This window comes from Carlito syrichta, unplaced genomic scaffold (genome assembly GCF_000164805.1).
Source record: "Carlito syrichta isolate Samal-C Ts95f unplaced genomic scaffold, Tarsius_syrichta-2.0.1 Scaffold308955, whole genome shotgun sequence".
Lineage (NCBI taxonomy): Eukaryota > Metazoa > Chordata > Mammalia > Primates > Tarsiidae > Carlito > Carlito syrichta.
The window spans coordinates 376,353-389,705 of NW_007253051.1; the positions used below are offsets into that span (position 1 = coordinate 376,353).

The window sequence follows — 13,353 nt, forward strand, 5'->3', positions numbered from 1 at the left end:
CTCATCTCTACAATAAATCAAAAAATCAGCCGGGCATGGTAGCGCATGCCTATAATTCCAGCTACTCGGAAGGCTGAGGCGGAAGGATCGCCGGGACCCAGCAGGTCGAGGCTGCGGTGGCCGGGAGTGGCCACTGCACTCCAGTCTGGGTGACAGAGTGAGACTCCAACTCAAGAAAAAAAAAAAAAAAAAGAAATAAAGATAGAAAAGTTCACAGGAAAGTATAATAACTATGTATTCACAATTTAGGTGTTAATATTTTGCCATATTTCTTTCACTTCTTTTTTTTTCTTTTCCTTTTTTTAAGACATAAAAGGCCATAGATACAGTGCAAACCCCCTTTGCATCCTGTCCTTTTGCGGCACGTACCCTCCTGACGTGGAAATTGGTGTGTTCTTCCGGTGTGTTCTTCCTCCCCGCCCTGTTCTTTCTCACACATTTGTACAACATTGTGTTGATTTTTGATTTTATGAGTTATAGAAATGATTTCATATTCCACATACCTTATTGCAGTTTGCTTTTATGCTCAACTGGACTTCTGAACAGATGTGAGTCCAGCCCCTTTGCTCTGATGTCTGTGGAGACCCCACTAGTTGGAAGCACCCTCCTTCATCCGTCCAGTGCCTGCTGAGGGCATTTGAGTGGTCGCCAGTTTCCTGATCTCCAGCACCACCATAGCAAGGCATTTATCTGGGCACAAAAGATACATGCCTCGATCCCATTGCTAGGTGCTGCCAGTTTACTCTCTGGCTGGCACCTCTTTTATCCTCCCACCAGCAGCCGTGAGGACTCCTGTTCTCCATGCTGTGCTTAGGTCCTGAGTGCTAGTGAACCTGAGTAGCTTTGCATAGGCTTATCTGGCCATACTCTTATGAGATTTGCCTATTCATATTTCTTTGCTTATTTTTATTTTTGTTTTAAAAATGTGTCTTGTTGATAGTGCAGACTTTATTTTACATCTTCTGGATAATTATGCCTTGTCCGTTATATGCATTGTAACTCTCACAGATGAGGATCTGTAACTTATCCTTTGGCTTGACTCATGGTGTCTTGTTTTGTATATCAGTTATTTAACTATTCCTTTCGAGTTTTCAGCCCTTCTTCAGCTGGGCGTAGTGACAAGCACCTATAATCCCAGCTACTTGGGAGGCAGAGGCAGGAGGCAGTTCAATGCCAGCTTAGGCTACATAGTGAGACCCTGCCTCTTAAAAAAGGAAAGGAAAAATCCTTTCTTATCCAGATGTCATTATATCAACTAGGTATTCTTCTAATGACCTTAAATTTTTTGTTTTCTACCTTTAGTCTGGAATTCATTTTGTATATGGCACAAAGTAGACCAATAGCCTCATTTACTTCCAAATGGGTAGTCATTTAATTTACCAGCTAGTTCGCCCTTTCCCACTGATTGAAATTTCACTCTGGTATCTGTTAGGTTCTTTCATGTGTATGGGTCTGTTTCTGGGCTTTTTCTCGACCAAGTACTAACCAGGCCTAACCCTACTCAGCTTCTGAGATCAGACGAAATGAAACATGTTCAGGGTGGTATGACCGTAATCTGTTCCATTGGTCTTTATGGCGCTGACCTAATAGTGCATGTTCTTAATGACCTTAGATTCACATGTGTTAGCGTCTGTTTTCTTCTTGATCTGAGCTTTGTCTGAGCTGAGCATTGTATGTAGCTTTGCTCATTCCTTCTTCTCAACACCCTGGAAGGCTCAGAATGGTTGGTTTGATTTTGTTTTTGTTTTTCGAGGTAGGATCTCACTATGTTGTTCATGCTGGCCTTGAACTTCTGGGCTCAAGTGATCCTGTTGCCTCTGCCTCCCAAGTAGCTGGAACTACAGTAATGTGTCACCATGCCTGGCTTTCACCAGGTTGCTCTTTAGGAGCGGGGAGGGCTACTTCTGGCATTTTGGTGGTTCCACTCCAAAGCCCAAACCTAAACGCTAGACTGAGCTTAAGAGCTGCCTTAAAGGAGAACCTTAATGTTGTGGTGTCATTGTCAGCATAGCAGGCTTTGTCCTCTTCTGCATGTGTTCTCAGGTGGTGACAGGAGGGGATAAGAATGCCCCCACCCTATTCCTGCATATACCTGTGGCAGGATGCAGCAAATGCTCAAATATATTTCTTGTATAATTGAGTGAATAAACACAGAAACATGTAGCTGGTTCAGGATCAGTAGTTGGCCTCATGGCAATCACTAGCCCAGGGCAGGAAAGGAGTTGAGAGCAGTTAAAGGTATTTCCTTTTGAAAGGCAAGTTGCAACTTTAAAGACCTGCCAGGAGCGCCAGGTAGGTTTTGTTTGGGAAAGGCCAAATAGCCCAAAGACTAGCCATTTAAGGATATGCAAAAAAGTGGCTAATTCAGACTTATCTAAGAACCCCCCTTCTGAAGTTGACGGTTTACAATCCTGCAGTTCCTGGAAACCATTTGTTCTTTGAAAAATCTGATTTTGCTGAGTACAACCTTGTAAGATTCCAAAGGAAGTATGTAATCACTCAACACAACCCCCCTCCCTTACCTAAATGAGGGTATAAGACCCCACATCTCCTGTTCTAGGGGTGCTCGAGCTTGATTTGAATGCATAAAATTCTCGGTCAGCTGTGCTAGCCAGCGTAATAGAGTGCCACTTCCTATAATAGATTCGGTGTCACGATTTCTCTATTTTTCCTGCTACATACCTGGCTACTGGTCTGTCATCTATACAGCCACCTCTTCTGGAAAGAGGCAGCAGCACACAAAGAACAACCCTGCCTTCTAGGAGCTTCCAGAACCTTCCTGAATCTCTGTAGCATGTATACGTTCACACATGGCAACTCGGATCAGTCTCCTCTTAATGCTTTTCTCCCTTCTTTGATTTTGCAGTTAAAGGGAAAGATTCAGAGGGAAGAAAGAAAAGCCAGAAGAAAAGTATAAAGTCTCGAGCAGAAGAAGAAATCGATCCCAAGCTGGCAGACCACTGGAAGCAGAGCACCTTCTCCATCCAGCTGGCAGTGATGCCTCTCCTTGCTGGTAGCTAAACTGTTCCAACAGTCACTGCTTGTCTCTTCACATGAGGCTAGAATGCTTATAAATGGGACACTCAAGGTGGTCAAGCCCTGCTCTGGACCACCTTATTTTATCCTCACAGCTACCTCAGGACAGTGCGGGTCATTGTCTTTACTGTACACAGGGGGAAATAGAGGCCCAGAGATCACACAGCTAGTAAGTGTGAAGTCTGGATTTGAACCCAGGTCTGTTGATTCTAAAATCTAAAGAACTATGAGAATATTAAATATCATAATTTTGTTTGCTAAATAAGATGCTGTTTTTTATGAACACTTCCCTACCGGTTTTATAAAACCATCTAGTAAAGAGAACGAGGAAAGGGAACCAGTTTTTTTTTGTTTTTTTTTTTGAGTTGGAATCTCACTCTGTTGCTCAGGGTGGAGTGCAGTGGCACATTCATGGCCACCCCAGTGTCGATCTGCTGGGCTCCGGCGATCCTTCTGCCTCAGCCTTCCAAGTAGCTGGAACTACAGGCACGTGCTACCACGCCTGGCTAATTTTTTTATTTATTGTAGAGATGAGTTCTCGCCAAGTTGCCCAGGCTGGTCTCAAATCCACGGGCTCAGGCAGTCCACTCACCTCGACCTCCCAAAGTGCTGGAATTACAGGTTTTTTACTGATCCTCTAGGTGCCAGACACCTTGCATATAGCACACCCCTTACTTCTTATGGCAAACGCTAATCATATCAATGAACCTGTGGTAGTGGTTTTGATGGTGATCATTGTCACCATTTCTTCAGGGAGGAAAATAAACTCAGAGAGGTTAAGTAACCTACCTAAGGCCATACAACTTAGCAGCAGAACAGGGCTTTGATTCTTTCGCTTTATAAGATCTATTACAATTTATAAACTAGTTTTTCTACATATTGGTAAATCATAAATAGATATTTATTATATCCATATGTTCTGATGGTAGAAAGCTCAGAACATATTTGGGTAGAATTATATGACTTTGTTTTTATTTATTTATTTATTTATTTATTTATTTTTGAGTTGGAGTCTCACTTTGTCGCCCAGACTGGAGTGCAGTGGCTGCTCCCGACCACTACAGCCTCGACCTGCTGGGCTCTGGCGATCCTTCTGCCTCAGCTTTCCAAGTAGCTGGAATTACAGGCATGAGCTACCACACCTGGCTGATTTTTTTTGATTTATTGTAGAGATGAGGTCTCGCCAAGTTGCCCAGGCGAGTCTTGAACCCGCGGACTCAGGCAATCCACTCACCTCAGCCTCCCAAAGGTGCAGGATTACAGGCTGAGCCACCGAGCCCAGCTGTGACTTTGTTTTTAAAAAAGGTACTATGGAGGAGAGGACCCTCTCTTCTTTTCAGAGAAGACAATTTCAGACCTTTTTTTGGGTTTTTTTTGACCATCAGGTTACATGTGCGCCCTCTCCTGGCTGTTTTACAGAGGTGTGGGCGTTAGTCTTTTCTAAGAACCCTAGTGCACAATGTGGAGGGTAAAACCAATTTCCTTCCACAGGTGTTGAGACACTTATCCTCACAAGCTCTTGGGCTGATGTCAATAGGTTTTACGAAAATTCTGACTGGGTGCAGTGGCTTACACCTGTAATCTCAGCACTTTGGGAGGCAGAGGCGAGAGGATTGCCTGAGTCCAGGGGTAACTTGGTGAGACCTCATCTCTACAGTAAATCAAAAAATTAGCAGGGTGTGGTGGTGATTGCCTGTGGTTACAGCTATTTGGAAGGCTGAGGCAGAAGGATCACCTGAGCCCAGCAGGTTGAGGCTGTGGTGGCCATGTGCACTCCAGCCTGGGTGACAGACTGAGACTCCAACTCAAAAAAAAAGAAAGAAAGAAAGAAAAGAAAAAGAAAATTCTGGCCAGGTATGGTGGATCACACCTGTAATCTCAGAACCTTGGGAGGCTGACATAGGAGGATCACTTGAGCCTAGGAGGTCAAGACCAGCCTGGACAACATAGTGAGACCTCATGTCTACCAAAAAAACCCCCCAAAAAACACCTCAAAACAAAAATTAGCCAGGCATGGCGGTGCACACCTTCCAAATAGCTCCAGCTACTTAGGAGGCTGAAACTAGAGGATCTCCTGAGCCCAGGAGTTTGAGGCTGCAGTGAGCCATGATTGTGCCACTGCACTCCAGACTGGGTGACAGAGTAAGTCCCTATCTTAAAAAAAGAAAAAGACAAAGATGATTCTATTCACTTTTAAAGTTGTACTTTTAAATGACTTTTTGAAAATCAGCTTTTATCTACAGTTGGTTTTTCTTGGCTGCATTAACTTTCTCATAGCATCAATCTTTTCTCAAGAAGTAACCATGCCAGCAAGTAAACTTTCAGCGGTTCTTATCCATTCCCACACTGTACTCCTGGAGCCGCAGGCCTCTGACATAGCTGGTGCATGCTATGGTTTTGAGCAAAAGCCTTTGGTAGATGCTTCCTTCATCCATGAATCCCAAAGAGGCATCCGCGATCCTCCAGTGGGAGAGTCCAGGTGACCCATCCCACTTTGAGTTTCACTGTGAGAGGAAGGAGAAGCTCAACTGTCTTGGCCTGCCTGGCATGACTGTTCCCAACAGGGTGAAACCACCCCTCCCTTTAACCTGCACTGTCATGGCCATGCAATATGGCAGTTCATATGTAGGAGCTTTGGTGACAGACTTCAAATCCTGGCTCAGCCACTTACTAGCAAGTTATCTGCTTTCTCTGAGACTCAGTTTTCTTGTCTGTAAAATGGGGGTGATAATTCCCAGCTCAGAGTGTTTTTTTAAGGATCACAGGAGATAATGTGTGTAAATTGCTCAGCACGAAACCCTGTGCACAGTGGGACTCAGATTGCTGAAAGCAGCAGCTTCTTCTTGGGGACTTTGGGTGAGCTGATGCAGGGCACTGGGCTTTCAGCACGGAAAACAGAAAGCTAAACCTGCTCCCTTATACCGATGACATAGTATATGGCCATAAACTGAGAATGGCTTTTGCTCAGCAGGCCAATTTTAGGTCTGTTTTTTGCCATAAACTAATAGCATAAGATTATCTGTTTCAAAACTAACATAATTATTTTTGGTAGTCGCATTAGGCGATAGGTTTTGGCTGCCTTAGTAGTAAATATTGATTGACCAGTAACCCAGTAAGATTCTAGAAAGACTTTGTGTTTGGGAGAGAACTTTATTTTGAAAGGAGATAGTATTGCATAGCCCTGTGTTCCCCCTTTCCCCCCAGGCAGTGCTCGTTTGGATTGTGGTTCCAAAGCTTATTGGCCAAGAGACCTTGGATGATTACTTAGTATCTCTGGGCCTCAGTCTCCCATCTGTTAAGCAGGGACGACAGCAGGCATCAAGCTTATTCTAAGGACTGAGTGACACTGATGCATGTTTGAGACTGGCTGCTGCAGGAGCACAGACATTCCCTCATATCTTTTCCCTCACTCTGGAACAGGGGTTCTCAACTTGGGTTGGTTGTTCCCCAGCAGACACTGGTTATGTATGGAGGCATTTTTGGTCATCACAATGAGGAGTAGGGTGCCACTGGCATCTAGTGGGGTGCTGCTAAACATCTCACCATGCACAGCACAGTTTCCTAGGCAAAGAATGATCTGCCCCCAGATGTCCTTAGTGCAGAGGCTGAGAGACCCCCACCTGGAATTATGGCTACCTCTCCCTGACTTCCTGACGCTGAATGATGATGATTTGAGCACACGTTGGCACTGGGCAAGTCTTTTATGTAGAAAGGCTCACAAAGTTACAGGACATATGTCATGATTAGTTACAGCCTTCATGAATCAGCTTTATTGAAGATAATACCCGGGAGCCATGAGGGCTGCCCTCTGGAGATACCTATGGCCTGCATTCACAGCCTGTGTAGACAGCTGTGCACATCTGGCCCTTGACTTGTAGATGTGGCTACTTTATTTGAACATAAATGACTTGGCTTGTATGCACCCTAGAAATGTATTTACAAGCATTTTTAAAGGAATAGACGGATCTTTTCGAGCATGTACTAAGTGCTGGGCAGTGTCCTTGGCACCTTCCCATGTGTACTCTCTCTTAATCGCTTAACCCTAAGAAAGGAGGTGTCTATCCTCATTTTTGCAGGTGAGGAAATTGAGTCTCAAAGAACTTTAGCTTATTCCATGACAAAGAATCAGATCTGGGATTTAAACCCAGGTCGATCCTGCCTCCAAAATTTGAGTTTTTTTTTTTTTTTTTTTTTGAGTTGGAGTCTCACTCTGTCACCCAGACTGGAGTGCAGTGGCCTCTCCCGGCCACCGCGCCTCGCCTGCTGGGCTCCGACAATCCTTCTGCCTCAGCCTTCCACGTAGCTGGAACTACAGGCGCGTGCTACCATGCCCAGCTAATTTTTTAATTTATTGTAGGGATGAGGTCTCGCCTGCCCAGGCGGGTCTCGAACCCATGGGCTCAGGCAATCCACTCACCTCAGCCTCCCAAAGGCGCGGTATTACAGGCTGAGCCACCGAGCCCGGCAAATTTGAGCTTTTAAAAATGTTTTGCCTACCCTAGTATGTCTCTCACTGGTGAAATGCGTGGACCCCTTTTATTGGAAAAGCATTCTCACAGTTACCCTTGTGCCTTGCAGAGTGGCTCAGTTCCCTCACTGTTTTTTCTAGGTGCACTGCTGCAAAACCATCACAGTGGGAGTTGTGCACACCTGTATTTGGCTCATGTGTGCTAGTTGTCAATATCTACGCTTTTCTCATCGGACCATAGCAGCTAAAGCAACACCACTGGGCACTAATGTACACGCTGGCATTATTTGTGCTTGTTCTGTTCTGAAGGAATTGCCTGGAGCAGCTGTATCCAGAGCACTCCTATGGTGAGGCCAGGCTTTCTGTCTTGTTGGCCTTACTGGAGCCCACAGCTGCATAGGGCTACTGAACATTTGGAATGCAGCTTGTCAGGAAGGAACTGCATCTTAAAGTTTATTTGACTTTATTGAGTTAAAGCTCAAGTGGCCACGTGTGTCCAGTAGCTACTGTAGTGGACAGCACAGGTCTAGAACAGTGGTTCTTGAGTTACCTGGGGAGCTTTTAAAACTCCAGGGTGAAGGCCACACCCCAGACTAATTAACTCAGACTGTCTGCGGCTGTCACCCACCCATCAGTATTCCTTAATGTATCCTAGATAAGTCAAGAAATGCTTATATTCTTAAAAGATCATCAAAATTAAAATTACAAAAATTCAATTCTCTTAGAAAATCTATGGGACCTTGGCGTGAAAACTAGCATATAACATGCTTCCTATGGATGTTTCCTGATTCTTTTTTTTTCAAGTTTTCTCTTTTTAGTTGTAATTTTATCCTTGGCTCTTCTCAGGTTGTTTGATCCTTCTATGCTTGTCTTGGGCTATCATGAGTAAAGGCTTAAAACCATGTGTATTTCCCCCCAGGAGGGCAAACCATTGTGAGTCGTGGCAGTGAGAAGTCTGTCAACGTTTTAGATTGCCTTTTGACTTTAGAAACAGAAGTTCCCATCATGACTGAGGAGCAGAAGCAGGACTTAAACCCCCTGATCATAAAGATCAAGGGTATTTCCTGCCTTCCATCACAGCCAGTGCCCATTCAGGAACTAGAGGTAAGAATGAGCGAAAGTGAGGAGAAAAACTGAGTTATGCACTCCTCCTCTTCCCACCCACTGCCCGTTACATGCTACCTTCAATCTTCCCAATGCCACCACATGAGAAATGCACTTATCATCTGCATTTTACCCTTTAGGATCCCACAGAGGTTAGGTTCCTGGGATTAGAAATGACCATGTCTGAGGTCTCTCACTATACCACAGGTGCTCTTCAAATGCAGGTCCCTACTCTCCCTTCAGGAGCCCCTGGGCTTCCCTGTTACAGCAGCAGTGCCTAGCTAGATGCTCACTCATTGTGAACTAGCCAGATTCAGCACTGCTGTCTGTCCTAGTAGTTTCTTCCCTCTCCTCGTTGAGTCCCTGTTTCCTGGATTCTGTATCTTCCTCTCTCTTTATTTGCTTTCCAGTTTTGCTGGAGCACAACCTCCATAGCTTCTTGAGAAAAGGCCAATGAGAGATTTGTTTTTGAGATCTCATATGTCTGCAAATATCTTTATTCGACCCTTATACTTGGTTGATAGTTTGGCTGGGTATAGAATTCTAGTTTAAAAATCATTCATTTTCCGTGAGAGTCTTGAAAGCACTGTCCTATCATCTTTTATGTTCTGTGTTGAACCTTTGTATGTGATCTGTTTTTTTAATTTCTCTCAAAGCTTGTAGAATCTTCATTTTGTCTCTGAAACTCAAAGTACCACACCTATATATATAAATATATATAGATATATAAAGAATATATATAATAAATATAAAGAATATATATAATACTTTTATTTTGAAATATAGATTCACAGAAAGGTGCAAAGATAGTACAGAAAGGACCCATGTATCCTTCACTGGTTTCCTCAGTAGTTACATATTTAATAACTATAGCACAATATCAAAATCAGGACATTGGTTTAACGTGTGTATAGTTTTATGCCCTTTTATTGTGCACACAGATTAATATAACTATCATAGCACTCAAGATGTAGAAATATACTATCACCACAAAGATCCCCCTCATGCTATCCTTTTATAGTCACAATTACCTCCTTATACCCACCATCTGCGGTTACTAATTTGTACTCTATCTCTGTAATTTTGTCAATTTGAGAATATTATTGTTATTGGTTGTGTTCCCCCTCACAAATGTTATGTTGAATTTCTAACCCTCAGTACTTCAGAATTTAACCTTATTTGGAAAAAGGGTCTTTACAGAGGTAATCAAGCTAGAATGAGGTTAGTAGAACATCTTCATGAAAAGGGGAAATTTGAACACAGAGGCTGACATGCTCAGAGGGAAGATTATGAGATGTGGCACAGGGAGATACCATGTGAAAAGTGGAGTGATCCTCCCACAAGCCAAAGAGCATTTGGGGCTCCCAGAAGCTGGAAGAGGCAAGTTAGGATCCTTTTCTGATGCCTTCAGAAGGAACATGGCCCTGCCAACAGCTTAATTTTTGACTTCTAGCCTTCAGAACTGTGAGACAATACATTTCTGTCATTCTAAGCCACCCACTTTATGGTACAGTACTTTGTGGCAACCTTAGGAAACTGATATAGTTATATAAATGAAAGCATCTAGCATATGACCTTTTGAAATTTGCCTTCCCCTCCCCCAACTCAGCATAATGCCCTTGCTTATAGTTTGGTCATGTTTCTTTATTTACTGTCTTTTAACTGGTATAGTAAGAATATTTACAATTAGAGGAGTTGTTGACATGTTAGAACTTAAGACTGCCATATACACTTTTGTTTTCTCTCTGTTTTATTATTTTCTTGCTTTCTTGTGGGTTACTTGACCAATCTTTAGAATTCCATTTTGATTTATCTATAGTACTTCTGAATTTGTATCTCTGTGTGTAGATTTTTTAGTGGCACTCTATGAATTATTTATGCATACATAACTTTTCACAGTCTGTTGATGTCAGCATTTTACCAGTTTTAGAGAAGTATAGAAATTTTTATCTTCCTTCAAGTTCCTTTACCTTCTCTCTTTTATAATCCAGTTTTCTTAAATATTTCATCTACATAGCTTGATAACTACATGAGATGATGTTACACTTTTTGCTTCAACTGTCAAACATAGCTTAGAAAACTCAAGAGGTAAAGGAAAGCACATTGTATTTACCCATGGTTTTACTCATTCCATTATTGTTTCTTTCTTCCTAATGTTCTAAGATTTCTTCTTTTGTCATTTCCTTTCTGTTTCAAGAACTTTCTTTAGCTTTTAGAATAGATCTGCTGAAGACAAATTGTTTTAGTTTTTAAAAATTTGTTTTAGTTTTTATTTTGTGTGAGCATGTTTTTATTTTTCCTAAAGGATAGTTTCGTTGAATATAGAATTGGGTTATAGAATTTTACTGGATCTAAAATTGGTACAGAATGGGTTGATTATCCTTTTTTTCTAGCACTTGAAAAATGTACCACTTTCTTTTGGCTTCTGTGGTTTCTGATGAGAAATCCATTGTCATTAGAATTGCCTTTTTCCCCTTTAGGAAAGATAGCATTTATCTCTTGCAAATATTCATATATATATATATATTTTTTTTTTTTTTCTTTTTTTTTTTTTGAGTTGGAGTCTCACTCTGTCACCCAGACTGGAGTGCAGTGACTGCTCCCAGCCACCGCAGCCTTGACCTGCTGGGCACCGGTGATCCTTCAGTCTCAGCCTTCCAAGTAGCTGGAACTAGAGGCGTGCGCTACCACACCCCAGCTAATTTTTGGATTTATTGTAGAGATGAGGTCTCTACCACACCCCAGCTAATTTTTGGATTTATTGTAGAGATGAGGTCTCGCCAAGTTGCCCAGGTGGCTCTTGAACTCGCGGGCTCAGGCAGTCCACTCACCTCGGCCTCCCAAAGTGCTGGGATTACAGGCTGAGCCACTGAGCCTGGCCCTCTTGCAAACATATTACACAAGTTTGCCCATGTTGTGTCTTAGCATGGATTGGATTGTTTTGCATTTATCCTGTTTGAATCTGTAGGCTTATGTATCTTGCCAAATTTGGGGAAATTTCAGCTATGATTTTTCTGAATACTTTTCAGCACTATCCCTTTTCTTCTCTCCCTTTGGAACTCCAGTGACATGAATGCTTGTTAGTTATTTTGTTTTAGTTGTTGGTTGTTTTTTTTTTTTTTAAAGAAAGTAAGATTTTATAGCCGGGCTCGGTGGCTCAGCCTGTAATCCCGCGCCTTTGGGAGGCTGAGGTGAGTGGATTGCCTGAGCCCGCGAGTTCGAGACCCGTCTGGGCAGCGAGACCTCATCTCTACAATAAATCAAAAAATCAGCCGGGCGTGGTAGCGCATGCCTGTAATTCCGGCTACTTGGAAGGCTGAAGCGGAAGGATTGCTGGTCGAGGCTGCGGTGGCCGGGAGCGGCCACTGCACTCCAGTCTGGGTGACAGAGTGAGACTCCAACTCATAAAAAAAGAAAAAAAAGAAAGCAAGATTTATTGAGAAGATAGAAAAGCTCCCACAGTGGGAGGGGACCCAAGGGGGTTACCCTGTTGATTTTTGAGTCTTTTTTCCTTTATGTTGTTCAGATTGGTTAACTGCTATTGTTTTATCTTCAGGTTTATTAATTCTTTGCCGTGTCCATTCCATTCTTCTGTTGAGCTCATCTGTTGAGTTCTTTATTTTAGTTATATTTTTCAGTTATAAAATTTCTATAGGTTTTTCTTTGTATCTTCTATTTATTTGCTGAAACACTCTATTTTTTTCATTTCAAGCTTGTTTGTTATTGCCTTAAAATCCTTGTCATGTAATTATAAGATATGTGTCATTTTGGTGTTGGTATTTTTTCACTGTTTCTTTCTCATTCAAGTTGAGATTTTCCTGGTATGACAAGTGACTTTTAAAAAATTATATCTTGGACACATCATATATTATGTTATGAGACTGGATCTTATTTAAATTGTATATTTAACAGGTCTCCTCTGACACTGTGCTAGTGGGGAAAGGGAAAATGCCATCCCAAAACTGCTAAGTGGAGTGGAAGCCAGGTTTCCCACTTGGTCACTACACCCTGGGGGCAGGGAAGCCTCATTGCTGCTCCGTGCACTGACATCACGGTGGTGGGGAGGCTTTATTGTCACCAAGTGTTGATGAAAGTCCTGGCTCCCCATGAGGCCTTTTCTGACACTGTCCTGGTGAAGGGGGGTGGCAAGGGGCACCCCTTTAAATTCAGTGAGAGTAGGCGTCCAGGCTCCCCACTTAGCCTTTGTTTATGGGGGTGGGGCCTGATTTTTTCCATGGTGCTTGCCTGGGGTAGGAAAGCTGTTTGCCTAAAGGCTTCCTGTTCTGTTTGGCTGACCCTTTCTTGGTCTTCTGATAGAAGACAGCAGGATTTTCCTGCCTACTCTCAATGGCATTTCTGGGTTTCTGACTACTCTGGGGCCCAGTACAGAATAAAGGCAAACAAAAATCCCAGGGAACTCACCACAGGTTGTTCCTTGAGTTCCATGGTCCCTAAACACCTTTTCTTCAAATTTCAATATGTCTATTTTATATGTAATCTACAGGCTTTTTTTTGAGTTGGAGTCTTATTCCATTGCCCAGGCTGGAGTGCAGTGGCATGCTCACAGCCACCCTAGTGTCGACCTGCTGGTCTCCAGCGATCCTTCCGCCTCAGACTTACAAGTAGCTGGAACAACAGGTGTGTGCTACCACGCCTGGCTAATTTCTTATTTATTGTAGAGACAAGGTCTCACCAAGTTGCCCGGGCTGGTCTTGAACCCATGGGCTCAGGCAATCCACTCACCT

At 43.0% G+C, this 13,353-nt stretch overlaps 1 protein-coding gene across 1 annotated transcript in view; it reads left to right on the plus strand.

The window, feature by feature from the left end:
* KIAA1257 (KIAA1257 ortholog) overlaps positions 1-13,353 on the plus strand; it is a 35,077-nt gene that overhangs the window by 16,010 nt on the left and 5,714 nt on the right. The window contains exon 7 of the mRNA XM_008066485.2: positions 2,867-3,013. Within this exon, the coding sequence (XP_008064676.1) occupies positions 2,867-3,013 (147 nt within the window). The remainder of the gene's footprint in view (positions 1-2,866; positions 3,014-13,353) is intronic.